At 37.8% G+C, this 27,595-nt stretch overlaps 1 protein-coding gene across 2 annotated transcripts; it reads right to left on the bottom strand.

Annotated features, from left to right (window-relative positions):
- pax3a (paired box 3a) lies at positions 1 to 26,519 on the bottom strand. 2 transcript variants are annotated; one of them, XM_017495048.3, is made up of 9 exons: positions 25,981 to 26,519; positions 25,205 to 25,440; positions 24,519 to 24,648; positions 24,013 to 24,156; positions 9,865 to 10,064; positions 9,235 to 9,400; positions 8,452 to 8,675; positions 3,258 to 3,516; positions 1 to 1,695 (listed from the first exon to the last, which is right to left on the bottom strand). In XM_017495048.3, the coding sequence occupies exons 1-9, from the start codon at positions 26,063 to 26,065 to the stop codon at positions 1,661 to 1,663; spliced, it is 1,479 nt and encodes a 492-aa protein (XP_017350537.1). In that variant the 5' UTR covers positions 26,066 to 26,519; the 3' UTR covers positions 1 to 1,660. The 2 variants fall into 2 exon arrangements, with proteins under 2 accessions (XP_017350537.1, XP_017350539.1); XM_017495050.3 differs by having other exon boundaries at positions 3,253 to 3,516; positions 25,981 to 26,518.
- Between the last annotated feature and the right edge of the window lie 1,076 nt (positions 26,520 to 27,595).

Genomic DNA, 27,595 nt, shown 5'->3' with positions numbered 1-27,595 from the left:
TGACCAAAGCTTGAATGCTTTTTTAGTTTTTTATTTTTTTCTTATAAATAGTAAATAGTGCTGCATTTGACACAAGACATTTTGCAACAACAATTGAATGCAGTCGTAAAGAAAAAAATCATATAAGTAAAAAAAGCAGATGTAAAAAATAACCTTCGGCATGGAATTTAAGACTTAAAAACAGGTGGTGTTGTGTTATAGGCACACAGTACTTTTTTTAATCACTTTGACAATCAAGATGGGTCAACTCAGAAATAGAAAAAAATTATATTTATGTGTCTGATGTAAGAGAACAAATTAACTGTCTTGTCTTGTTTCCCTAACCCCAATTATATAATATCAAATAAAATATGGTTTATTGTTAAAGCAGCAGTACACACTTTTTTCTACATTTCGCTTAACAATTGGGATTTTTTCTCTCGGCTTTGATTATACAACCTGTTCCCATTTCAATAAAGTCTCCATTTTTTTGCCTTAATTTTATTATTCCTACCATTTTAAGATTAAAATGTTTGAATATTGGCAGGAATGTGTTGATAATTTAAAAGACAGTGTGGCAGGTTATGGAGTCTGAAAAGTGTTAGGAGAGTAAGATTTTGCAGACCTGAGTCCTGTTGAATGGAAAGACATTTTACCATTTCAGGGTCCACAACTACTGTCTCTGAGTGCTATTATGTTGTAGTGTTTCATAATGTCCGTTAAGAACCTCTCCCTATTGCTACTTCACAATGTATATGTGAATTATTAAATCAAGAGATTGGTGTATGAGGTATAAATTGTGTATATTGCACTTTCTTTGGATTTCAGTTTGTGCTACTTTAGTCTTTTCTTTCTCTAATACACTATATCATTCTCTCCCATCCTTTCTCCTATGGCAAATATTTAATATGTCTTCACACAGTGGAATTTTAGTTGCTTTCAGGTTTCAGTGTCTACTTTTAACTATACTGCAATTGTATGGGTAAGTATGACACATATTTTTTTCACTGTAGTGTCTGACATGAGTGAAATTCCATCCCACGCTTGAGGGCATAGGAGCCAGATCACTCTTTCTATTTCTTTCTCTTGCACACATAATGTTGATGAAGTCAATAGACGATACACATACCCCACACACAAAAAGGAGCCCTTATTTCCCCAAACACATCACGAGTCAAACAACAAGCTCTCATGATGATGTAATGTGAACTTACAAGTTGTGCCTAAAATATGAAGGCATTTCAACTGCTTGACCCTACTCATTTCCCTGTTGGTCATTTCAGGTTAAATATCCAGTCTTTAAAAGTCTTTAATTTCATTTCTCAATTTTTTAAACTCCTTCTCCACTGCCCAGTGTCCCTCACTGCTTACATGGCGTTCTTTGGGAATGGTCGAGTAAACTTTGTGTTGGGAGAAGTTTGAAGGCATGGAATGGAGCACTAACCACAGAGGGCCTTTGGTCCTTATTATCCACACTAAACCTGAATCACTCAGAATGAGGACCAACCCAGCATGGGTGGGTGGTGCAGCTGGATTGGAACTGTCCTAATTCCAGGGGGGATTGTGTATAGGCATGGATCTGGACGTGGATGTCAGAGGTCCGGAGAAGAGCTGAAGTGCAGGTGGTTTTTCTCAAAGTGTCCGGAACGGTCCCTCTTTTCTCCTGCTCACTTCTTCCTGCTCAGCTGATGTTGGGCTTCAGATAATGAAAGGCACCTGAGATACAGAGAGAGAGAGAGAGAGAGAGAGAGAGAGAGAGAGAGAGAGAGAGAGAGAGAGAGAGAGTTAGCAAGAAAGTGTATTTTAGTAACAATTTTATGACACATGACAGCCTGTAGGTGGAGGTATTGTCTTGGATAGGAGAAGGCTCAGATGGATTGTTGAAGCAGTAGGATGGGTACCATTGTTTGTGTGTGTGTGTGTGTGTGTGTGTGTGTGTGTGTGTGTGTGTGTGACTAGAGTAAGCTTGATCAGTGCTATAATACACTGTACAGCTCCACCCAGTGATGCTTGGAGACCGACCAACAATCAATAAGAGTTCAGGATCTGACCTCTGACTGAAACACATGGTTCTAATAGGGAGCTGCCACAGGCTATTTTACTCCTGCTAAAGCCCTCTTCAGCCCCCTCCCCATACACACGCACACACAAACACCCCTCGATTCTCCAGCGCTACCCACATTTGCACACACCAACATTTCCCAACTCACAAAAACGTACAACCAACAACCCCCATTCACATCTACACACCAAACCACACAAACACACACTATTCCTGGTTTGGTGTACGGATCATTGACTGAGGCAAATTAATTATTTCAAGATGGCGTCATATTCAACATGTGGTCTGTACCATTCCTATCCTCTCATTGGATCTGTCAAACATACTTTGTGATGGCTGCTCCTTTCATTTCTGACTTCACTTGTGTTTGTGTGTGTGTGTGTGTGTGTGTGTGTGTGTGTGTGTGTGTGTGTGTGTGTGATGAACAACTGACTGCTCCTTTCATTTCTGCTTTCATGTGTGTGTGTGTGTGTGTGTGTGTGTGTGTGTGTGTGTGTGTGTGTGTGTGTGTGTGTGTAATGAACAATATCTTCATTACCCTAGAGGTCATTTCATGGCTAGCTTATGGACTCCTGAGGTTGACAAGCGAACTCATCATATGGGTCGTGAAAGGTCATGCATGCTGGGTTGTGACCCATAATGACATCTACTTGTTACTTGTCCAAATTGAGGCTATTATAATCCTAATCACTCACTAGCCAGGTTCAAGTGCATTTCAGAAATGAACCCTATCAACTGATGGTAAATTAGCATTTCACTCCAGAGTGAAAAGCGCAGAAATTTAAGAAATACACCATGTTTTAATTTGAATGTAACCGGTTCAAATCAGTTGTGTGGAAAACTGAATATGGACAAAGTATGCATGGAATTGTTTGAAAATCATGTTTGTTTTTTTTCATTTATCAACTTACAGCTTTACCTTTTAAACACTTCAATTGAATTAAAAGACATAATGTAGCACCAGAGCAAATTATTTTCTTAGGGAAACTGCTAAAATGTTTGCTAAAAGTTCAAACTAATTCATGTTATGCTTTAGTAAGTAATTTAGCAAAACAATGTAGAAATATTATTTTTTCTGTGCTACACTGTTATACCCTTATAGACCTCAAAGTAAGTACTATGGAATGGCCATGAATAGGTTCAGTTTATGCACTACACAGATCTAAGTGCAGCCACACAAACACACACCAGAAAACAGTAGTGGTATTCACCTTACTTTGCCCATATTGGCTGTATTGGTATGGTGCCATATGGTCGACGCTGTAGGCTGGCGAGCTGTAGCTGGGTGGGCAGTAAGACTGTGAGCTGGGCAGAGAAGGCATGCTAGCCAGTCCAGACAGAGACTCCAGTCTCTGTGATGAGTGGCAGCTGGCAGCCATGCCAGCACTGGGCTCCAGAGGACCAGTGAGAGGGGAGAGAGAGAAGTCTCCCTGCGGCTGGTGAGGCACGCCTCCTGGGTTCAACAGTCCCATCACCTGAGAAAGAGGAGAGTAGAGGAGAGGACAGGAAAAGAAGGGGAAAAGAAGAAAAGAAGTCGTTACCATGAGCATCATATAGCACACAAATATAGGAAGGCATGCTAGAATAGTCTAGAAAAGCCAAGAAAATTATTGGATTACATTGACACGAGATCACAAAATGAGATACGATACCTTCTAAAATTTAACTGTCTACCCAGCAATACTATGTCCTGTTTCATGTACAGTACATATGCCTCTCATTTGATTAGACATTCCAGTTTAGTGAGAGAAAACAGGTATTTAGCTCTTCAAATCTCTCACTCACATTATTAATATTATTTATATCTTCGCCAACTGCTGAGGCAGTATATAGCAGCAGTAAAACATTCACCACATAATCACCTTTCTTCATCAACAAGGATTGATAAAACAAAACCATAACCACAATGTCATAAATCACTGGACATTAACGAATCATCTTCATATCTAATTCAGCCATTTAGCTCAGTGTTAGCAAGATTTGGAAAGCTGGGATGTTAACTGTGGCATCAGTGCCAGAGGGCCCTCACTGCCAGCACTGATGGGCCAAGCTTGGCCTGGCTCTGAGGGAGGTTCCCTCTCTCGCTCCGCTAATCATTAATGAAAAGCAGTCTGGGTAAAGCTGAGATCACCAGCACACACTCACTCACAGCCCATAAGACTCTGATTATTCTCCATCCAAGCGCACACATGGTCCTGTTTAAATAATTTCCCATATAACAGAGAGAGAGAGAGAGAGAGAGAGAGAGAGAGAGAGAGAGAGAGAGAGAGAGAGCATGCTTGGGAGTTGTGTTTCTCTACCCTGCTAAGATTTTCCTAAAAATGATCCTCTGTGAGTGTGCTAGTGTGGGTATTTGTGTTTATATGAGTGCATCATTTAGAAAAGAAAATTGTGGAGAAGTGAAAAGGGAAGAGAGAGTGGACATAGATCTGTGGTCTGCCTGCAACGGAGTGAATTAAACTCAGCATGTCAGAGACAGAAGGACTCTGTGTGTGTGTGTGTGTGTGTGTGTGTGTGTGTGTGTGTGTGTGTGTGTGTGTGTGTGTGTGTGTGTGTGTGTGTGTGTGTGTGTGTGTGTGTGTGTGTGTGTGTGTGTGTGTGTGTGTGTGTGTGTGTGTGTGTGGCTTATATGTCTAGTTGAATGAATGCATGTAGTTTAGAGTTTTACAACCTCTGTGAAGGGTTGTGAAATCCCTTCAGTGATTCATCTTAAACAGCTGGAGGAGCACACATGACCAAGAAATAGACAGGGGGAGAAAAGACTGTTTTCACATTTTCACATAAATACATTTATATTTCTCATTTTTATTTGTCATTAATTTCTTAATAATCTGTGATCCAACAGGGCACAACGTCATATAGGCTTATCTAAAAATCTTTATAATTATCATGACAACCTCTTCAACTATTTAATTAAATCTTTTATCATTCTTTACATTGCCTTTTAAATTAGTTGTATATCTTTTTATATTCTAATACTATAAATAACTGCAATCTCAGCAATACAAGAGCACAACACTGGCTGTACTATTATGTTGTTGTTGTTGTTGTTGTTTTTATAATACAACCTGCACTCAACTCAACTGAAGTGGTGTGTTTCCCACCTTGGAGGCCACACACACACACTCATACTGACAGTAGGTAATTTACAGGTTCCTGGTCAGAGGTATCCGGAGTGTGTGAGAGAAGCATGCTGATGTGTTATGCTTTACAAATGGAAACCACATGGAGGTTAAAAAGCCTCGTTCACCTAGCTGCAGGGGGAGACATGTCTACACATAAGGTGAACTCTCAAGCACACTCCAAAAAGCACACACATAGTTCGTTGACAAAAAGCTTCCCCATATCATAAGATTTTGAATATATGTGAGTTACTAAGGTGGAAAGCTAAGTCCAGCCAATCTATGTATTGTGTAAAGTGCCTTTCTATCACAGTGGCAAAACAAGATGCAATACAGGTAACAATACCATTGAATAAAAAGTCATGATCTAGAAAAACTTGTAAACTGTAGAAAATTTATATCCGGGTAAAATACAAAGAGGGTTGTATGCATTTCAAATCTAATGATTGATATATGAAATTTTGCTCTATATCCTACATTGTTATCTTTTTATCTCAATATGGGTTTTCATGTAGTGTTTTCAAATTTTGTATTTGAAATATTTAATTTTACTGTTTTGTATTTAAGCTGTGTGTGTGTGTGTGTGTGTGTGTGTGTGTGTGTGTGTGTGTGTGTGTGTGTGTGTGTGTGTGTGTGTGTGTGCGTGCGTGTTTGTGTTTGTGTGTGTCCGCATGCGTGTGTGCGTGCATGCATGTGGTTTGTGACCTTTTATAGGCACACAAATTCAGAGATTGTTAGATCTCAGTGCATGTTTGCAAGTGTATGGGCATAAGGCTGAGAGTAAGAATGTGACTGAATGTGTGTCTATACATCTCTGGTGTCTCTGGTTTTCAGTGGTTCCGGAGCTTATCTGCTACAGCGTGAGAATGTGGGTGGTTTTTGCAGGCCTGGTGTGAACAGAACACTGGTATGTGCTGGATTATACACCAGACGTGTGAGATTTTTACCCATGGGGCAAGTGAGCTGAGCCAGGCTGTAACACATGACTACTCCACCACTTTACTCACAGTCACTCTCTCTCTCTCTCTCTCTCACACACACACACACACACACGCACACACACACGCACACACACACACACATACATGACACCCACAGTGCAATAATACATCCAGATAGGATTTACACAAATGGCCCACTTGAGCCAAAACTGGAGTTCACAATATTTCCATGGATCTCTGTCTAGTTTCTCTATTTTGATCTTTGTTTATATTTACTATATATTTTATAAATATGTTAATTTTTACTGTTTTTTTAAAGACCAGAATGGCTTCAATATCCAGTTCACAGCCCACGTAGCTAAAATAAAACATAAAAATAAAAAAACAAGAGACAGATCAAATTCTCCACACCTTGGACAATGTCTGAATGGAGTTTTCCAACAGCAAAATACTTTTGTTTGACTTTTAGAAACTGATATACTCTTCTTTTTTATTTATCACAGTTAGTACTGAAATAATACATAAAAATTAAACATGGTAAATAGTTAACAATTCAAATTATTTAAGCCATAAGGAAACTTCTGTAGTGTGAATCAAACCAAGTCTGTGCTTTGTCCTACATTAAACCACTCAATAAATATATAAATGAAACAATTAAGCAATAAAGTGACTCATTACCATAAATTACACAGTACATTATAAAGGATAAATTCTCTCATTCCAATCAATTAAGGGTCTGGAACATTCCATAATTACAATCACAGACACAGAGTTGTGCCCTCATTGTGATGCCCAGCGGCTCTTGCTCTCCAGGGGCATCAGAAGGCCACTAATCAGCTCTGGCCTAGGTCTCACAGACACACACACACACACACACACACACACACACACACAAAAAAAAAAAAAAAAAAAAAAAAACTAATGGCAATACCATATTCTGTGTGAATGTGAGAGACAACAACCCCATGTTTAAAGGCTTGTGATGGGTCAGCATCAATACTGAGGACTTTACACTCAAAGTTTCCAGTTATCTGTGTTGAACAATGAAGTCACACAAACATTACAATCAGTCAGTTATTTTGGAAGTATGCCATGACAAAACAGAAAACACTGCTATTAGACCAAACAATAACAACATTCAATGACTATTTTATTTCTGGATTTCTATATTTAGACATAAATATGCTCTCTGTCGCCCTGTTTTGTATGTGATCACAAAAAGTCCCGTGAGGCCCTTCATTTCTTCTGCATAAACAGAATCACATGCAATATTTTCAACACCCTTCTACACCCCCACCATCTATGCTTCCCACCATGGGACTTTTAAGGTCTTTGTTTAATTCTTTTTACGTCATCAACAACATAGTAGACTTCCCCATGTGCTTCCTAATATCACACATATGATCAAGAGGGAGGTGCCTCTGAGGTGCTTAGCAGCTAATTTTCCGCTTGTTAGCACAGACGTGCATGGTGCTCACCACAGGAGATAGCAGCCGACGAGTGTGTAATCACATAATTGTCTTTTCACTTCTCATTTTCATCACCATCCCTTCTGCCACTTGTTTACTTACACTTCAACCTTTGCTTTCCTCATTTGCTGCTACTCTGTCAGTCACTATGATATGAGGGGGTTTTTTTTGTTTTTTTTACAGTATTCTTTAACATGCTGTGGAGGCCCAAAGCACTTCACTTTTCATTTACTGTCAGTCGGTCTCAGGTATCCCCAGCCAGAAATTAAAATTCAAGTCAATTTTAGCACTTTTAACAATAGACATTGTCACAAAGCAGCTTTATAGAAATATGGATGTAGATTTAGAGCCCTAATGAACAGACCAACGGCAACAGTGTCAAGGAACAACCTCCAGAGTTGGCATGAGGAAGAAACCTTGAGAGGAACCAGACTCAAAAGTAAATGAATACACCAGCAGTTTTAAGATATTAGTCTACAGTATTCAGGTGAGATGATCCACTGAAGCAATGGTGGATAACTAAAACATGTAACCAAAACACATACCTTCACTAGATCAGACATATTACTATATTCAGTGCATATTACAACATTGTTTCATTCCTCTGAGTTCGTGAAGTTTATGAGAAGTTCAAACCTGTTCAGTTACCCACATTGAGACTTGCTCAAACTTGCCAACCTAAAAATCATCTGTGGTCAATGATGAAGTTACACCAACACTATTACATGATACCAACAGCTTTTTTCAAATTTAGTTCGGAATAGGAAATTTGATTCCTATGGCCAGACAAACAAGTCATAACACATGTACAAAATTCTCTGTAACAAATAATGAAACACCATATATGTACTATTATATTTCAGAAGGAAATCACTGACCTGTGTTGAGAGGCCATTGCTGATAGCAGGGTTGACCGGGTTAGAGTGACTCGGTGCAGGCACAAAGCTGTCTGAGTAGCCTGAGAAGCCGTGACGGCCTGAAGAGAGGCAGTAGGCTGAAGTAGCGTCCTGGGTTCCCGGGGCGGTGGCCAGACTGCTCTGGTGCACTGAAGTCGGAGGAAGAGGCTGGGGCCTGTGCACTGTGCTGGCCTGTTCTGACATTGCTGATAGATAAAGAGGAAGACAGCAAAGAAAGCAGAAAAAAACAGAAATGTTAGGTTGTATTCACATTAGGCATTTTTGCCTTAACTGTCATTTAACATGTAAGTTGTCAAAAGCATTGCTGCCTGAAAAACAACCATTTTTTGGGCATATGCTATAGCTATAAGATGCATGTTACATAATTTTATTGTGGGTTTTTTTGTGTGTTCATGTCAGCACAAACTGTCTAATTACTCGTGCAACATGTTCATAGCTATTTTCTGTCCTTGTGTAATTCTGCATTTGATAAAGTGATCTTGGGTACATGATAAATGATATTGATGATGATGATTGTTGTTATTGTTGTTATTATTATTGTCATATAATAATGATGATGATGATGATGATGATGATGATGATGATGATGATAATAATAATAATAATAATAATAATAATAATAATAATAATAATACATTAATAAATGCAGAAGACAACACTAAGCAATATATAGAGCCACTGTGTTTCATTTTTCAGGTGTACTGACTAAGTGGGAGTTTGACCAGAATGTGGTGTCTGACCCACCTTGTGGGATGGAGGATGCAGAGTAAGGACTTTCTGGAAGCTGGTAAGGCTGTAGGCTTGACATGGCTGATGGAGGGAATCCTCCAGGAATCAGGTGATTGAATGCCATCAGCTGATTGGCTCCTGCCTGCTTCCTCCAGCGAGCCCGTCTGTTGCTAAACCACACCTACAAACCAATACACCAAAAATAAATAAATGAAAATTTAAAAAAATAATAAATGTGATGACCAAGGTATCTGAGCAATTTTTTTTTCTGTGGGACCAAAATGTATGAGTTGTGAAATATGTGTCCTGTGTGTATACTCAGTGAAATATATTGCATTCTGTTCTTCTCTAAATTTTCAGTGTGCATGTGAATATGTGTATGTGCAGAATCTTGTGTAAGATTCCACACATGAGCATGTGTGTGAAAGACTGTTTGATGTGGTGTATTTGTGTGACCAATACAAAAAAACCCAAAACATTATGACATCACATAAATAACAAGTCCAATCACTGAGATTATACTTCACAGGATAAAAGAGCTTTTAAATAAAGGCATTTAATAAATGGTAGTATTTTTGGCTTTGCTTTGTTATTTCATAAGAAGGTAGACAAAATGTGTGTGTGTGTGTGTGTGTGTGTGTGTACCTGTACTCTCGCCTCAGTAAGTTTGGCTCTTTGGGCGAGCTCCTCGCGTGTGTAGATGTCGGGATAGTGTGTGCGCTCAAAAGCTCTCTCCAGCTCCTCAAGCTGCTCAGCAGTGAATGTTGTGCGACTGCGACGCTGTTTTCTCTTCAGGGGCAAACCTGGTTCTGAATCTACATCTGAACCCTCGTCCGAATGACTCGCTAAAACACACATATTGTACAGTCATGTCATGAATCAAACATGTAAACTAAGTCCTCAGTCCTTTGCAGATTTCTTACAGTGGAATAGAGGAAACTGGTGTTCATCTGGTATACAAAATAAAAGTTAGGAAACCTAATAAAAGCAACAGAAATATATAATACAGACAAAGTACTCTTTAGTCAAATAAGAATTATATATTTATGTTTTAAATTTTCAGTTGCAGATCCACAATTCTGTTTTACAGCATTTAAAAAAACTAATCTCTGTGTACCACATTAGTTGCATTATGTAAACATGATGGCAGAATTTCAGTTTTATGATGGAAGAAATTAAATTGTATGACAAGAATTTAAACTTTTAATTGTGTTGAGGATAAATGGAAAACTGTTCACTCCATTTTCACTTATAATGGAAGCATAAGGGCAGTTCTTGAATTCCATTAAAAATATTTAATATAAGTGACTATATAACATGGATTTAGAATGACACTTTTACACTCTAACATCAGACATCATAGGATTATACAAATATGAGAGAAACTATTACCAAATATATTATTATGTAGTCTAAATTAGGTTTAACATTCATACACTGGTACAAAAATATTCTGGTTACTTATATATTCCCCGAAGTATTGTTTGTGGGTCTAAGTCCTAAGTGTTGGCTTCACTTCACTTCAAATATAACTACAAATACTTTCCTACAAAATTTCATCTCTAAATGGGTAAATTATGCAGATTTATAATTTATAGTTGATTCAAAAATATGTTTGACTGAAGAATTTATAAAAGTGATGCTCATATTTCGCATACATAGTTATCAATTGATCTAACAACTGCTCTTAGATTTCCAATATAAATTAATTTTAAACATGTGCATCTAATTACTGCCCATGGTAATCACACATACACTACAGATAATGAGTAGTTTGTAAAAATGCAGAACTATTCCTTTATCTATGCTGGCAAAATGAAACACTTGTTAAAACAACTCAAAAATATCAAAAATCACTCATACAGAAACATTCTGCAATCAGTGCTTTCAGATTTACTGCACAGACTCAACAGTTGTTATCTTTTCTAGCAAATAATAATGCTATTTTCCCATAGATCATTAGATCCACTTTGAATGTGGACACACACACACACATGCGCACACGCACACACACACATATACACACACACACACACACACATACACACACACACACACAATCACAATCACACACTGAGTGTGTGCTCGCTGTAAGTTTAGGACAGTGTTTATTCACGGGTCATTCAGACTGCCCTTGAGCTTGGAGCTCAACATCTCCAAGGAGGCGGGGATGGGGCTCTCTATCAAATAATGATTAGGCCTCTCAAACTAGCGTGACAGCCTGCTATTGTGCAGTAATACGCCTCGAAATCCCCAGTCCCCAACGCACAAACATGGCATCTGTTTCGTCCGACACCAACCATATCTTTTCTCTAACTCCTTTCTTTCATTTGCCCCTCTCCCCATATCTCTATGTTTTGACCCTGCAAGTCGAGTGGGAACAGTTGACCAAGCAAAGATATACTGCCTATGATAGCTGATAGATATTCCTGATCAAATCTGTTGATCATAGAGATTTGTGTATCTTACCTGCTGAATATCTGCAATGCAATCAACCAACTATTCCACAATCTGCACACAAAAGTGTTATTTAACAATATACTTTTTTGTGTTATTACTAGTTTAAAAACCGTCACCATGCATAAAAGGGCATGAAAAATGGCATTAATGCCATCAGTCAATGAACCATAATTTTCCAGTTTTTACAGTTAAGCCAAACCTCAGCCATACATTTCATACCCAAACATCCTCACTTGGAAACATGTTACAGAAAAAAAATATATTACAAATGTTGTCTTTAACACATGTTGTCTCATATTGTGTTAAATGATGAAAATTATAACACCGTAATATGTAAAAACATTGTCACTGCCCACTGTAGACATGCCAAAATATTTCAGTTACTGCTGTTAGTCAGCATTAAATGAGTACCTAGCATATACTTATAAAGTTGATACTAATCTATATTTATTATTACTATATTTACTCTAGCAAAATGCTGTGTGGGAATGTCGCACATAACTGATGCATTCATTAACACTGGCAATTATCACTGACAATATTAAAAGCAATTCTCACAACCTGAGTTACTGATAATCTCATAGCTAGCTAGCAACAACAATAAAGATCATATACAAACTTGTTTAACTTATAACTTATACTTATAACTTTGTAATTAATTAATCTTGCCTTTATGTTTGACCTGATAAGAAATTAAATGAACTAAAAATAAATTCAATTCCTCAAGTCCTTGTGAGGAGAGAGAGCGAGAGATCCAGGTTTTGAGCTTTAATTAAAAGCAAGAAAGAAGTCACGCTAGCAGGAGAGCTGCTGTGCTTATGGAGCCACACAGGAAATGCTGCTACTTTCTGCCAGCATGGGTCTCACTAGGCATCTCACAAGGATTTGGAACAGAAAGAAGAGAATGACAGAGAGCAAAGAGAAAATTGGAAAGGAAGAAAAGAGAGAAAGAGAGCAGGACAGAACGAAGCATGTTATCACTTTCACATGGAAGCTAGCAGGTTTGATAATTTGCCTAACACATGCTGTGCAAGGAATAAAGCGTTTGAGATTTTTTAGATCAAGTGCAGTTACATCAAATGCTCTTTTCATGCAGCTTATAAATAAAAACAAATGCTCACAAGTAGAGGTGGTTCAACATTTGAGGAAAGTACCAGTAGGAGAAGAGGCTAACTCTGTGTGTTAACTACTGAGTTCAAAGCTCAATACTTGTCTTTCTCTTGTCCCTTTCTTTCCTATCTTTCTTCTCTGAGTTTTTATTATCTGTGACTGTGGCAAAAACACTCCATCATGGTCTGTGAGTTAATAGTAAATGACACTGTTACTTTTGTCATCCTCCATTCTCTCCTTCCCTCTCTCTTGCTCTCTCCTTCTCAGGGAGTTATTTGGGAGTCTTTTGTTGGCCTATATGGAGAAGCCTGTGGCTGAAGGCTTTGGAGTCTGATTTCCACGCTCCATCTGTAGGATCCATCAGAGCTGGGCAGGCGGGCATTCAGGGACGCTGTCACCTGCCCAGCGGGGGAGGGGGCATGGGGGGGCACAATGGGGGCAGGACATGGGGGCCAATGGGGGAACTGCAGGGGGCCGCCCCCGATCCTTCCTTCACCATCGCCAGGGGGTTTACTTGGGGATGGGGGGCTTAAAGGGGAAGGTAAGAGAGAGTGTATGTGGATATGTGGATATATAAATGTATTTGTATGTGTACTTGCATATATATGGATAGATCATGTAATGCTGTGTTTCTTTTATAGTCATGCCAACAAAGTGTATTTGACTAGCTGAAAAGAATGAAAATGAGATGGTCTAGTGTTTCTTGTTCTTCTTCTTTAAAATCTTACTTTTTCACATATTGCAGTATTGTACGTCATACGTTCACATACTGCAGTATTGTAAGCTATACGTTATATGTTATATGTTACATATGTTATATTTTCATGCTAATGAAATTATCTTGAATCATCTTAAGTATTGTAAATATGCTACTGTTCTTCTTGTTGTTTAAATAGTAAAATTCATGTTAAATGAAGCCCACTAACAGAAAAGTGAATCCAAAGAATGTTTAAAAGGCATTTACGGAATGGCATTAGCTATCAACTCGTCCATTGTGCCACCTGTGGGAACTCCACTCTCATAGATGCCAGTGTTTTCTAAAACTTCAAATTAAACATAATTTTGTGATGATGGGATGGTGGATGGATGGATTAATGGATGAACTAATGTTACACCAGATGGAATGTGTGTCAGCGTGTTTACATGGACTTTGGTAGGAGGTCAATCCGAGAAATCGGAAGTGCTGGCTGGTTTCCTGCAGAGTTTTTGCCTACTTACAAAACCAGAAATTCACTGGAACGCCTCCTCCATCACTTACTACTCCTGATCCAGACAGATCCTAGTCGAAGAACTCTGTCTATCTTATTCCATTTCCATCTCTTTATGTTTTCTCTCTCTTGTCTTTCATGTGCACCTAAATCAGTCTAGGTCAGCTCACTTAGGAGAGTAGCAAAGATAAATGGTGTTTTGCACCTGACTTTTAAACAGAAGAGGAAATTGGGCTTTTAAATGAAGTTGCACTGCCAGACAGGAATAAGACTTTTTTTTCCTTTAGGAGGAGAAAGTAGCAGAGTCTTACTGTATAGTCTGATTTGGCTTGGTACCACAGATGCAGGCTTTCTCGCTGTGTTTGTGGAGGCAGTAATAAGAATACTTCCCCTGCTGCCACAGTGCAAGGCTATTCATTAATCTGACACAAGGTGCATGCCTTCTATTCGAGGAGGGTATTTGTATTCAGAGCAGTCACTCCTGGAGTGTGCATACACACACACACACACACACACACACACACACACACACACACACACACAAACACACACACAAACACACACACACAAACACACAGCACACAACACACAGCACACAAAGGACAAAAACTGTTAAAAACTCTATAGACCTAAACACAGCCTTACTATTTATCAACCCTCCCTCAGAGTAGAAGGAGAGAACTAAAGAAGAGAGAGAGAAAGAGAGGGAGAGAGAACGAACTACCCTGTTGAATGGGTTCCACCTGCGGACATAAGAATGCAGAGCTGGGGCAGACAGAATTCCACACTGATTCAAATAGTAACATGAGCACAACATTCAGAGGTGATGGCAACAGGAGGAGACTCTGTTAACTTTGCCATGTTACTATTGGAAGCATGACTGGAGCTCCAGTTTTGCAGTGTTTACACAGTGTTTGTCTGGTAGCATGCCTCTCATACACAGAACCCTTTTAATTTTTATGCACACCCGCACAGAGACCCGGTGTCACACTTTCTCTGTAAACATGTTAAGTAAACGTGGTTAACCTCACAGAGCAAGTAAAATGATGTTTGAGTGACACTGCAGATTAGGCCAAAAAAAATTAAAGAATGCTTAAAAGAAGGATTCATATCCAGAGAAAAGAAAGTGGGAGTAGGCTGAGAAAACAAAAATAAAAAATAAAACAAAAAGAGAAAGGAGGGAAAAAGAGAGTAGGAGAGAGAGGGAGAGCAGCCATCTGGGCCGTTTATAGCTCTTAGTAGGGGGAGAGCCATCTCCTCCTGAGGGGCAGTTAAATGGCAGGGTAATTGAGCTAGTGACATGTGTTCAGCAAACAAAACAAAAGGCAGAAGAGACAAATGAAGCATTTATTTGCTCAGTGGAGGAGCGCTGGCCCTTTGGGCTCTTGGGCCCGTGCGCCACTGCTGGAGTGTATTAAGGAGTATATAGATGGCCAGCAGATGCAGAGCAAAGAATGGTTAACAGACTGATTATGAGTCCATCTGCGGCTGGCATTTAGTTAAGAGGGAGGAACTGGGGAGGCACTTGGCCTGCTAAAGAGACACTAACTCTCCAGCTGGAGAGAGAGACAGAAAAAAATAAAAAGAGAAAGAGTGATGTAAGGAGGGGCCATAGGAAAAGTAAAGAAAAAAAATTTGAAGGAAACATGTTTACAACATTTGATCCTAATTAGGATATAAATGCAACACCCAAGAATGAATCCCATAATTTAAATAAGTAACCAGGCCTTTTAAAAAGAATGAATGAATAAAAAATAAATACATAAATAAATAAAAAGAACATATAGTTTTGATGCAATAAACAGAGTGGAAAAAGTAGGCATTGTGGGTACACAGCATGCAGTCTACATTATATTCACATTTACACAGAAACATGCATTACAGTATGGAATTGTTTAATTAACGCACACATTAGCAAAACAGCACCCATAAAATGCAGAGAGAACACACATACCCCACAAAACACACCCAGGAACAAAGAGAGGAAGAATTGCCTTTGGAATGCATATCATGTACATTTATCGCAAAATTTACTTTGTCAAAAAACAACAACAACAACAACAACAACAACAACAACAAACATCTATGCAATAAATAAGGTTTGTTTGGTACAGTTAAATTACCAGATTTAAAATATTCCATCTTGATGTGTACATTTGGTATAAGGGTCTATTTTCCGTTTATTTGTAACCGAGAGAGAACCTATTAATATTAATGTCATATTTTTCTGTCAGTTATTTGAAATGATTTAAAATTACTTAAATAGACTAAACACATTAAGTCCTCCGTAGACACTTTCTGTGTAAGGTCAATTTTTTCTGCGTTCACACAAAACCATTCCAATACACTATCTGAAAAAGTTATATTTTTAAATATTTTTTACCAGTCCAACCATTTTTCTGCTTAAACAACCTGTACTGTATTAACAAACTCTTGCTGTGCTCATGAAGACCTTATTCCCAAAGCTCTCTTTACCTGTCATTGGGAGGCAAAACATTATTATAACCCTCACTGTCAACAGAGAAGGCATTTGCTCAGCCAGTGACCCAGGGCTCATCTGTGACCCAGCACAGGCATGGAGCACACTCTCTGGGGATCAGAAAGTGGACACGGTGCTCCCTCTCTGCACCCTCCAGCCCTCCGCTGCTCCCTAATTCTCTGCCTACTTTACACACTCAGTGGCAGAATGGCATAAACATCCACGCAACACACTCTTGTATACTTAAAAACACCTTCCTAATATTTGTAAATAATTATTCATTATTAAAACTAAACTATTTGTCTGTACTTATTCCTGAAAACAGATTAAGTAGGTTAATTATGAAGAAGGTTCAAATGCATATATTAAAGTTAATTCCACATTGAAGTTCACTGAAAGTGGAAGCTAACTAATCCAGAAAAAAATTATTTTTTCTTTTGTATGTAAGGAATATATAAAGTGGTGTGCTGTTATAGGCAAATACTCAAAGAATGTGGTGGTATGAGTCAAACTGCTTTATTCCTCTTATGGCAAAGCAATTTTTATAATTTTTTAATTAAACAATGTCATACTTTGTTATCAGTTTATAGTATATTATATGCTGTATATTTAATGCTGTATAACATCTGCAAAAAAGGTAAGTTAAACAGCCGTTTCATTAACAGGCCCTTTCTTTTCTCTTGAAGTTAGTAAGACAAACATCACAGCTTTTACTGTGATGCAAAATATCTGCAAAATATCACAAACTATGCTATTGCTTAAAATTTTAATTTAAAATAACAAATGACACTTGAGATTACTTCCATAAATTATGAATATGTGTCCTTACAAAAAACTTCATGAGATAAATGATTAGACTTTTTCCTTTGTTAAATAACAACACATTTTAATCAGTTTAGTATTAGGCTTCCACCACACAAGCCTTTGTGAATTAGTTGTTACTTTAGAAACATTAAACTATTATAACAAACTCCTTAATATAAACCTGTGATTTGAATTACAGCCAGTACTATTGTCAGAACTGCTGTCACTGACAATTAATCAGCACCTTCAGACCAATCAGTGAATTAAACAGTGCTCTGGTATAAATTGTTTTAATCTCATTTTGTGTTAGAAAATACACCTGAGAGTTGGCAGAACTTTTTAGTACTTTTTTCTGTGACACACCTAATAAAGATTTCAAAAGGAAAGATTAAATAACCAAATTCAGCAGATTGCAGTTGTTGTCCTATAAGTAATTTTTGTTAAAATCAACAGTATTTCACTTTTAGATTTTTTTTTTATGTTTTCCTCATTTAAAAACCCTTAATGAATAAAAGCATACACAATAGTTAGAACACATTAACAATGACTCAAATAAAAACCATATAAGTTTTTTAGGACTTTTTCTCAAATCAGATGCTTCTTATTGGGACTTTAAATAATGTAGGTCTCAGAAACCCTGTCTACAAATACTTGTGGCAAAACTATAGAAAAACAACATGCAGAAAAACGGTATTTGTTTGCATCTACTTTCCATTTCACAAACACCACACTTATTTATATATTTATTTATTTATTTATTTCTCTCTCACCTTTTGAATTCCTTCTCTCTCTCTCTCTCTCTCTCTCTCTCTCTCTCTCTCTCTCTCTCTCTTCTCTGTCTGTGCTTCTCACAAGTTCCACAATCACTCAGAGAAATAAGAGTGAGAAGTGAAGTTCCCCAAGTTAAGTGACTGACAACGTTGTCTAGCTTTTCTCAATTAACCATCTCATTGTGTGTGTTTATAGGTTGGCCCCTACCCCTTCGACCTCTCCACTCTCCTTTTCATCCTCTGCTCACACTAACACTTCCAAAAGAACACAGAGAGTGACAGACAGACAGACGGAGAGAGAGAGAGAGAGAGAGAGAGAGAGAGAGAGAGAGAGAGAGAGAGAGAGAGAGAGAGAGAGAGAGAGCTCTATTTGGAGAGGAGCAGCTATTCTCCTTGACCTTCCATTGCTCACTTTCTCTTTCAGCCACTTCAAACTGTCTCTGAGAGAAGTTTGGTGTGAAAGAGGGGAGTCCATCAGCTCAGAGGGGCCAGGCCTGGTGCAACCCCAGAACCCCACTTCAAAGATGGCCTGCATTCATTAATTGTCCTTTGAATTAATATCAGAGGATCACAATGCTGGTGCCACAAGAGAAAGAAGAACCAATGAAGCATAGAGTCAAGCATTCATTTGCAGATAAACTCTGGGTATGTGTGGGAGTGAGTGTGTGTTTATTTCATTAAAGTTGCACCACAAAAGGAGTACTTTCTTAATAGAAAAGACAAACAGAAAAAGACTGAGAAAAAAAAAGAACAGCCCTAAAATATGAAGAGTACGACAGAATTATGTTTCGTGATATTCTTAGAAAGTACTGCCAGTAAACTTCACTTCCCAAAAATTCCTAATGTAATGAAAATTAGACTCACAGGTCACAGTGATTTCCTCTGCTGCAAAAAAAAAAAAAAAAAAAAAAAAAAATCAATGAGCATACAGACCTCCATTTATAAAGGTTGTAAATGCATAGTTTTTGTTAATACAAAAATACCAGATCCTGATTTCATAAGTGTGCTTTGGAGAAAGTAAACCATTTCGACCTAGTCACAAAGTTGATCATATTAGTTGCATTATGACTAAATCAACAATAAAAGCTATTTATTTTGATATAAAATAAAGTCCTAAGAATAGCTGGAAGTGCTAAATCTCTCACACTAAACCTTATCACTTGTAGCTTCATACTAGTTACATTGCATGAATTCCTACAAAAAATTTAATTTATGTTAGCTATCTTCAATCACATAATGATAACAATATTTCTGAAGCTCACTGTACTTTGACATTCAGTTGATTCCACATGTAGAATGGAGGGAGAGAGAGAGAGAGAGAGAGAGAGAGAGAGAGAGAGAGAGAGAGAGAGAGAGAGAGAGAGAGAGAGCGGACACTGGGATGAACAGGGATGAATTTACTGCTGCATCTCTCTGCCTGCAGGGCTTCAGAGTCATGACTGAGAAAAGCATTCCAGCAGGAAGACTAGGCCCCTTGTTTATTGATGACCAACACAGTTCTGTCTTTCTTTCTCCCTCTTTTCCCCCTCGCTTTGTACACAAATGTTCTCTAAAAATGCTTCAAGCATTTACAACCATACTAGAAACAAATAATCGCCCCCAAAAGCTGCACAAAGAATTTAAAGAGATCTGAAAAAACATGTCAGCTGTTGTACTAATATAACATATTTCTGGCTGTTTCAGTTTTATAGTGATGCAAATGTTATTTTCATATCTACAACAACCTCACTCTTTTTGTTGCATGTTGTCTTTTTAAATCATCTGCTGTCTCTCTCTCTCTCATACATTCACTCGGTATGTCTCTCTCTCTCTCTTTCTCTCTCTCTATCTATCTATCTATCTATCTATCTATCTATCTATCTATTGAGTGAGTTCCTTGCCAGAATACTGGTGAGCCAGCACCCCCCACTTTATTTACACAAACAAAGTCCTCCTCGCTTTCTTTCATGTTTTGTTAGCAGTTGATTCTCTCTGTCTTCCTGGCTATTGGCCTGCGGGAGGGACAATGGCCTCGGGAGAATGGCAGCAGATTGTTGGAATGCTCCTCAATGAAACTAATTATTACATGTTGACTGCGTTCACCATGGCACATCTGAAGGCACTAAGCTTATTCAATTGGCCTCCGCAGGACTCCCTTTCGGAAAAAAAAAAGAAAGAAAGAAGAAAAAAACTTGATCCCTTTGACTGTTTGTATTTCTGAGTTTTCTTTTCTTGCCCGCCATAAAATGAAAGTCTGAGAGAACTGGGGCCATTGCTCTTTGATGACTTTAGTTACTTTTAATTAGCTAAATGAGGCTCGAGAATTGTCAGCTTTCCCAAAGTTAATAGTATAAGGTTTCCCTTATAAGAGTGGCCCCACTCATGCAACTTGTCTTTGTGAGAAAATCTGTATTAATTTACACATCATAGTCCAGCAGGTTAAAGAGGAAAAGAGGCTTTTTAAAATTCCTTAAATTAATTTAAATATGTTATAAGCTTTGTCTCCCAGGAATATTTAAAAATAACCATAATTTTGGTTTTCCTGAATTTATTAAGTAAAGAAACAGAGAAGAATGGGCAACAAATCCTGCAGGAGGTTCTTCTAAATAGACAACAATTTAAAAACAGTTATATTTTCTCAAGAATTAAAAGATTTATTCCCAAATGCAAAGATGTTTCATATGCAAAGATCGCCTCAGTAGCATCTTGTGAATGAAACTTTCACTGCTACAGTACAGTGATGTTCCACTGATTCAGTCTGCTGCTCCACATCCCTGAATTTTCCCAGACAAATAAATCTTAAAGGCACATGCTTTGATCTCAGCACTTAAAGAGACCCCAACAATAGGTTTTTGAGGAGTGGGGGCAGCGGGCCAACAGGGCCTTCTCACTGACAACTATAGACTCAAGCACCTACTTAATCAATATTTGGTCAGAACACTCCCTCTTGATACTGAAAACGCCCTTTTCAGATTTTAATTGAGCACCATAAAAAAAGGAGCAACAACTAGCAGCCTGACTGAAAGAGACAGCAGAGTGAAATACTGCTTCTCCTGAGCCACCTCGCAGTAAATAAGCTAAAAAGACAAAAGAGGGAAAAACTTTACAGTCTGTCAGTAGAGATCAGGACACAGTGAGGAGGGCTTGAGTTTTATGATGCACCCACATTTGCATTTGGACAAAAGGGCAGAGTTAATTGTTTGTTTGTCACTCAGTAAAAAAAAAGAAAGAAAGAAACACTTATAGTGTTGAATAGTGTTGAATTACCACTAACTTATGTCCAATGGGACTTAAACTATTTTCACATTCATGTTATATGTATGTTATGTATACTCATTACTACACATTACAAATAGACTACCATTATACCTTTACCATTATACTTTTTACTGTTTTTGTTTGTTTGTTTGCTTCATTATAATTTCTTTTCAGAAAATTATAAAGGCTTACCGTTGGAAACCCTAAATACATTACTCTATAAGAAGTTTTCTGTACTGAGAGGTAACATTATTGTGGAGGGTTTTTTATCTCCATAATTCTATGTAACAATGAAAATTTGCTTGACCTTTACATCTAATCTTGTTGAACTGTACTAATAAGTTCTGTTCTTTGTCCAGCTCTTTCATAGACTCTTATCAATTTTGTATCTGCAAAAAAGCTTGTTGAAATAATTAGAAACTGATTCCCGCGCGTGATGCAAAAGAGAAAGAGAGCGCGCGCCATGGGCGGAGACGAAAGGGCGGGCTTTGAAAGTGGAGACGATTAAAGAGGCTCGATTTAATCAAGGGGCAGGGGTTTTAATGGCGATCATAGAATGTAACGTGGTGCTTTCGTGAACGTGATTCGATCCTACCTAATCACAAAGGTCTAATGTAGACCCGAAGTCGAGAACACACTCGTCTACCTGAGAACCTAAAGAATTTGAGGTTAGAAAAACTCGGGGCCTGGATCAGGTTTCAGGATTAAACAGAGAGATTTTTTTCAGTGAAAAGAAACGAGTACTACCTGTTGGCTGTTACTGGTTGAGAGGAAGTTACACTTTACATCTAAGAGAAGAGTCTGGGATTAATAACCTGTGTTAACTAAATATAATTTGTAAAATCCATGATAGGCCTAAGCCTCAAAAACTTTTAATGTCACTAATTAGTGACACATGGAAAGCCTAAATGCCTAAAACATTTTGGTCTATAGTTTAGACATTTTTTTCAATTGTTTGCTGCTTATATTTAATGGGAATTCAAAGAAATATGGGAAAGGCTTCGCAATTTCCTTATTATTGAATAATATGTATTCTTATGATCATAAACAGAAAAAAATGCCTGTCTAACAGGTCTGCTTTCAATAAGTGTTAGGACGATTTACCTCTTTTTTTGTTTGTTTGTTTGTTTTAGTTTACCTGCTAAAGGTATTGTTGTTAACTTCTTTACTGAAGTTTGAACTGTTTTGCTGAAAAGATTCAATGGACAAATTTTGTAGACGAAAACTGACATTTTTGTCGATGCCGTGCGCTTTGCGAATCCGCTCGCCATTTAAGCCCTTTCTTGAATAATTCATCTCTCATCGGCAGTCTATAATGTCTTCTCAGCGTCTTTTTGTTAGGCTATTTTTTGTTGCCTTTATCTGCATTTTTTTTATAAAGCTCAGTGCCCTTTGCACAAAGAAACGCTTTTGTGCACGTGAAAGCGGAGCGTGAAGCTCATGGACTCGCGCGCTTTTGTCTCCTCAAGTTCATCCTCAAGTGTTCGATTGTGCACCGCGGTGCTACCTTTCAGCGCGCAGCTCTTGGACAAATGTTTGATTAACTGATTCCTGCACAGTTTGCTTCCTGGCCCGTTTCGTTAACCTGGAAGTTTCTAACCTATAACCAGAAGTGTATGTGTAAATATATATATATACACTTCTGGTTATAGGTTAGAAGCTTCCAGGTGCATTTATTCATTCATTGTTTTTATTTATTTATTTATTTATTTATTTATTTATTTATTTATTTATTGTTTTCTTTAGCTCTAACGAACCAAATTCTACAAAAGTTACAATGTGACTTCACTGAGCGGTTTTTATCACCTCAGTGCTGATTCAATCGTTTAAGCCCTATATTTGACTATGTGCAAATTGAAGCCTAGACGTATTGCAACTGACAGCACGGCGGGCTACAAATCTATGTGCCTTAGCCGGAAGTCTCTAATTTGGGGTCCACTAATTATTAATTAATCATCACACAATATAGGCTACACTGTAACAAACAGTGACCATTACATATGTATTATAAAAATTTGCAGATGTAACTGCATAACAACAACAATAAAATAATAATAATAATAATAATAATAATAATAATAATAAAAGATTTTTACTACTACTAGCCTACTAATACCGCCAGTACTAGTAGGCAACTGATATTTAACTAACAAGAACAACTCATTATTATTATTATTATTATTATTATTATTATTATTATTGTTGTTGTTGTTGTTGTTGTTGTTGTTGTTATGCAGTTACATCTGCAAATTTTAATAACACATACGTAACCTACATCTACAATCTTTAATATTCTGTAATACATAATCTATATTATATATAACATAACAGTAATAGCAACACAACAGTAAAGGGTAATAATAATCGTCATAGAGTAAGTTGTGATCAAGTTGTATTACCAATGTGTTGCACTACTACTAGGCTTATTACTACTACTGGCAAGTCTGCTACTATTACAACAATGACGACGACGTCAACATTAACAACAACAACAACAACAATAATAATAATAACAATAATAATAATAATAATAATAATAATAATAATAATAATAATAATAATAATATCGGGCTAATAATAGTTGTGGTCAAATTGTATTGCCAAAGGACTGCATACACGTTGCTGTATTCATTATAACAGTTGTATTGGAAACCATTATGCCCCTATTTATAGCAGCAAAACGTTGCGCTTACACCAAAAAAGTAGAAATAAATAAAAAACTTACATCTGTCTCCAAGAATGCCATCAATGCTGTGTTTCGCACGTCTTTCGTTTTCCTCAAGCTCCCTCTTTTCAACTTCATCATCGTCCTCTTCATCCTCTCCATTTCCGCCAAACTTACAGCGCAGTATGCGACTGATCGAGCTGACTGGAGAGCAACAGATTGTAACAGTTACAAACCTCTGTGGATATAGAAATGATAACTATACTAATAATACATTTTCAAAAAGTTATTCATTGTTCTCCTTTTATTAGCATTTTGTATTAGGCCTATTTCTTTAACTGTACTTTTATGTTTTTACACAACGCTTTACACAACCTTTTTACACACGCTGTCGATTCTATTAATTTATAATTACTATTATTAACTACTAATATCACTAACTACTATTGTCTAATCGTTTTATATAAGCTTCGGAAATTTATTATTTACATCATGTTAATCGATGTAGGCTATCAGCCAGAAAAAAGAAATAAAAAGGAAAGCATAAATAATTATAGACCGAGTACCTGAGGGCACGTTGTTTCTGTCACAGATGCCGTCTTTCAGCAGCTTGTCTCGGATCTCCCAACTGAACATTCCCGGGTTATCTCTCTTGTATTCCTCGATTTTCTTATCCACATCGGGACTGGTGTTCTGCTTTAATTGATCAGATTTCCACAGCAAATCACTGTCAGTGTCAACAAAGCTAAACTGAAATATAAACTGCACTGATGCAATGAAGTAAAGAGTTCGCATTCTTTCCACAAAATTTTACTTTATTCTCCTCGATAATATTTTATCTATATTTTTCAGCAGAACGTTTTTTCCGTTATTTTTACTCAAATTATATTTAAGGCTTGATGTGCCGTTGTGATAATGTATATATTTTTTTTTATTAAAATAGAGTTGAGATAAAACGCTATACTACCTATTAAATTTGGATAAACCGATGCGTAAAAACTAGTTGCAAAGATCTTCAATGTCTATGAAACGAAACTTTTCTGTTGCATTGTAAGTATCTTGAATATTATATAAGTGTCTTGGATATTATGTAATGGTCGTCTTGTGTAGAGATGCTGACATTTTGGATGACACGTTACCACACGCGATGAACTTTATAGTGAGCCGGAACTTTGTTTAATCTGATACACATATATTTTGAAGATTTATTTCGGAATATTATTCCAGACCTCTTCAGTCACAAATGTTGTACCTTCGGTTTGCTACCTCCGATAGCGCCAGGCCGGATGGATCCCGTTTCCTGGTACCTGCACAGGATTTTGGACACGCAGCCGTGTGAGACGCGCAGCTGGCGCGAGATGACGCACGGCCGGATCCCGTGATGCGCCATTTCTACGATCTTATGGCGAATGTGGTTTGGCAACGGGCGTCCGTTAATGAAAACACCGCCGAGCTGGTTTACTCGGCCCTGGCCTAATGGTGTGGAAACTGCAAGAAATATTACATTATTATTTCAATTTTCTTCTGTTGCAGTAGTCATCATTTAAGCATTATAATGCAGCCCAAATGTGATAGCCTAGATGTGAAATACCTCAAAACTAACAACAACAACAATAATATAATATATACAATAATAATAATAATAATAATAATAATAATAATAATAAAAATAAAAATAATAATAATAACAATAATAGCCTATTCTACCATTTTTTTTTCATTGTAAACTGTATCATGTTGCTGTAACGCAAAAAAAAAATCTGAACTTTCTTTATCGACATGCAGTAAGAAGCAGTAAGCTTCATAAAATCATTTAATAAAGCAACTGCACTGCCGCTTCCAGGATTTGCCAAAAGTTTTATGTCACTAAATTTAACATTGTCACATTTGACTGTAAAAGTGCTGGCATTTTATGACTGCAAATACACTCCACATCTAATGTATTAACAACTGATAGGAACAGCTATTTCGATGAAAGATCTAAAAATTATGTCTATTGTATAAAAGCAAGTGATGCTAATGCCCTACCTTCCAGCGAATAGCCCCCTCTCGGGTAGTTTTGGGGTGGCGTGGGGCGCACCATCCTGGGAATGCCCCCTGCTAAGGCGGCCATGTCCCGAATTCCTAAGGAACGGCAATGAGGCCACTTAACGGTGGAATTAACGGTAGGATTTAGAGATCCAGACGGAATCTGTTTAAAGTTAGGTGTCGGTGTTGCCGATATCTCTTATCCCGACAAGATGTCACTGTAATACGTCCTCAGAAAATCAACTTCGTGGGAAGAAATCACTCAGAAAAGTCCCTCGAAGTTAGCGAGTGATATCCAGACTAGATGAAACAATGTTGTTTCTGAAATAAAATTCAGAGGTCAGCACTGCTGTCCGCAGCCGTTTGGACGCACTTGTTGTGTGGATTGAGTCGGCGCTCGGTAGTGAAACATTTTATCAGTTGAAGAGTTGTGTCCGCACTATGCACCGAGGCCTGTGATTGGCTGGGAGAGGGAGGGTCCTGAGGTCCGACTGCGTTCTCTGATTGGTCCAAATATGTAAAGTTTTCTCGTGCAGTGACCTCGAGGGTTCAAGGCGATGTGACACTGATAAAATCATCCACAATAAATTCGGAAAAGTTTTGTTGAATAGATCTTTGAATAGGTAAATTCTGTGCGTTATTTTGATTCCATAAAGTCTTTCACAAGTATTCTGATTATTAAATACATGTCAACTAATTCAAATAGTTAGTTAAGCAATATAATAAAGCCTATGCATAAGATCCGAAGAACAGCAATCTTGCGTGTAGTGGACGTATTGACGTCTTTAACGAGTAGAGTCGCAATACAGGTCGGTGAAAGGAGAACAACGCGAGGCTCCCAGCAGGGTATGACGCCGCTAGGGCTCTAAAAGTGTCTGTAAGAAAGGGATGCAATTGTGACGAGTATTTATTTATACCTTTGTGACATTCAGAAGGCCTATGCACTTTATTCTCTCAGTCTTTCGCTTCTCTGCATCCCACCTTTACACTTACACCTTTGTTTTATGGATTGTTTCTAGGTGAGTTGGAGTTGGGGGCAAGCTCTCTTTTGCTCTATGTCGTCTATACCATAGTGTTCCTCTTTTTTTGTAGAGCTCATTGAGATCCTCACGTCAGTCAAATCCTGTCCTGTACGTTGAAAATTCCCGATCGATCACTAGACTGGAAGACTGCTATCAACTAAACAATGCTCCATCTTTTCCTTCTTCATCACAGACAACAGGAGCACAACGTTAAGTCTACTTAGCACTGTGAATAAATGTGCGTTATCTCTAAGACACAACAGAATGTAAATTCAGTAATACTTCCTGGACATTATGCGTGCAATTATTTATAGATAACCCCACTTCTTAATGACGGTCGCTTACATCTGTCTTGCGATAAATGCTTCCCAATTTATTTTTTGTCCTATCCACTTATGGGACTAATGTGATAAATACGTCAGCTGTCATCAGTAATAATCTGTACAGAAACGTGTCGACAGTTAAATAACTAACCCCCTGGTCTCTCGGGGTCTGAGAGTCTCACTGAATTATGGGTCAAATTTGCACGGGTTGCGTCGAGAGACGCGGATAAAGCGCGCAAATCTGTACAGATCAAGCTACAAAAAGCGCAA

The sequence above is a fragment of the Ictalurus punctatus genome, chromosome 20 (assembly GCF_001660625.3).
Source record: "Ictalurus punctatus breed USDA103 chromosome 20, Coco_2.0, whole genome shotgun sequence".
NCBI lineage: Eukaryota > Metazoa > Chordata > Actinopteri > Siluriformes > Ictaluridae > Ictalurus > Ictalurus punctatus.
This window is presented reverse-complemented; position numbering and strand designations above follow the sequence as displayed.

Bases quoted from the DNA above. Each gene is read 5' to 3' on its own strand.
- pax3a (XM_017495048.3), bottom strand. From the start codon at position 26,065: ATGGCCGCCTTAGCAGGGGGCATTCCCAGGATGGTGCGCCCCACGCCA. The intron at 24,649-25,204 runs GTACAACATTTG...GATCAATTAAAG, and splicing joins TCGGAGGTAGCAAACCGAAG to CAGAACACCAGTCCCGATGT. The intron at 24,157-24,518 runs GTACTCGGTCTA...GTTGCTCTCCAG, and splicing joins CAGAAACAACGTGCCCTCAG to TCAGCTCGATCAGTCGCATA.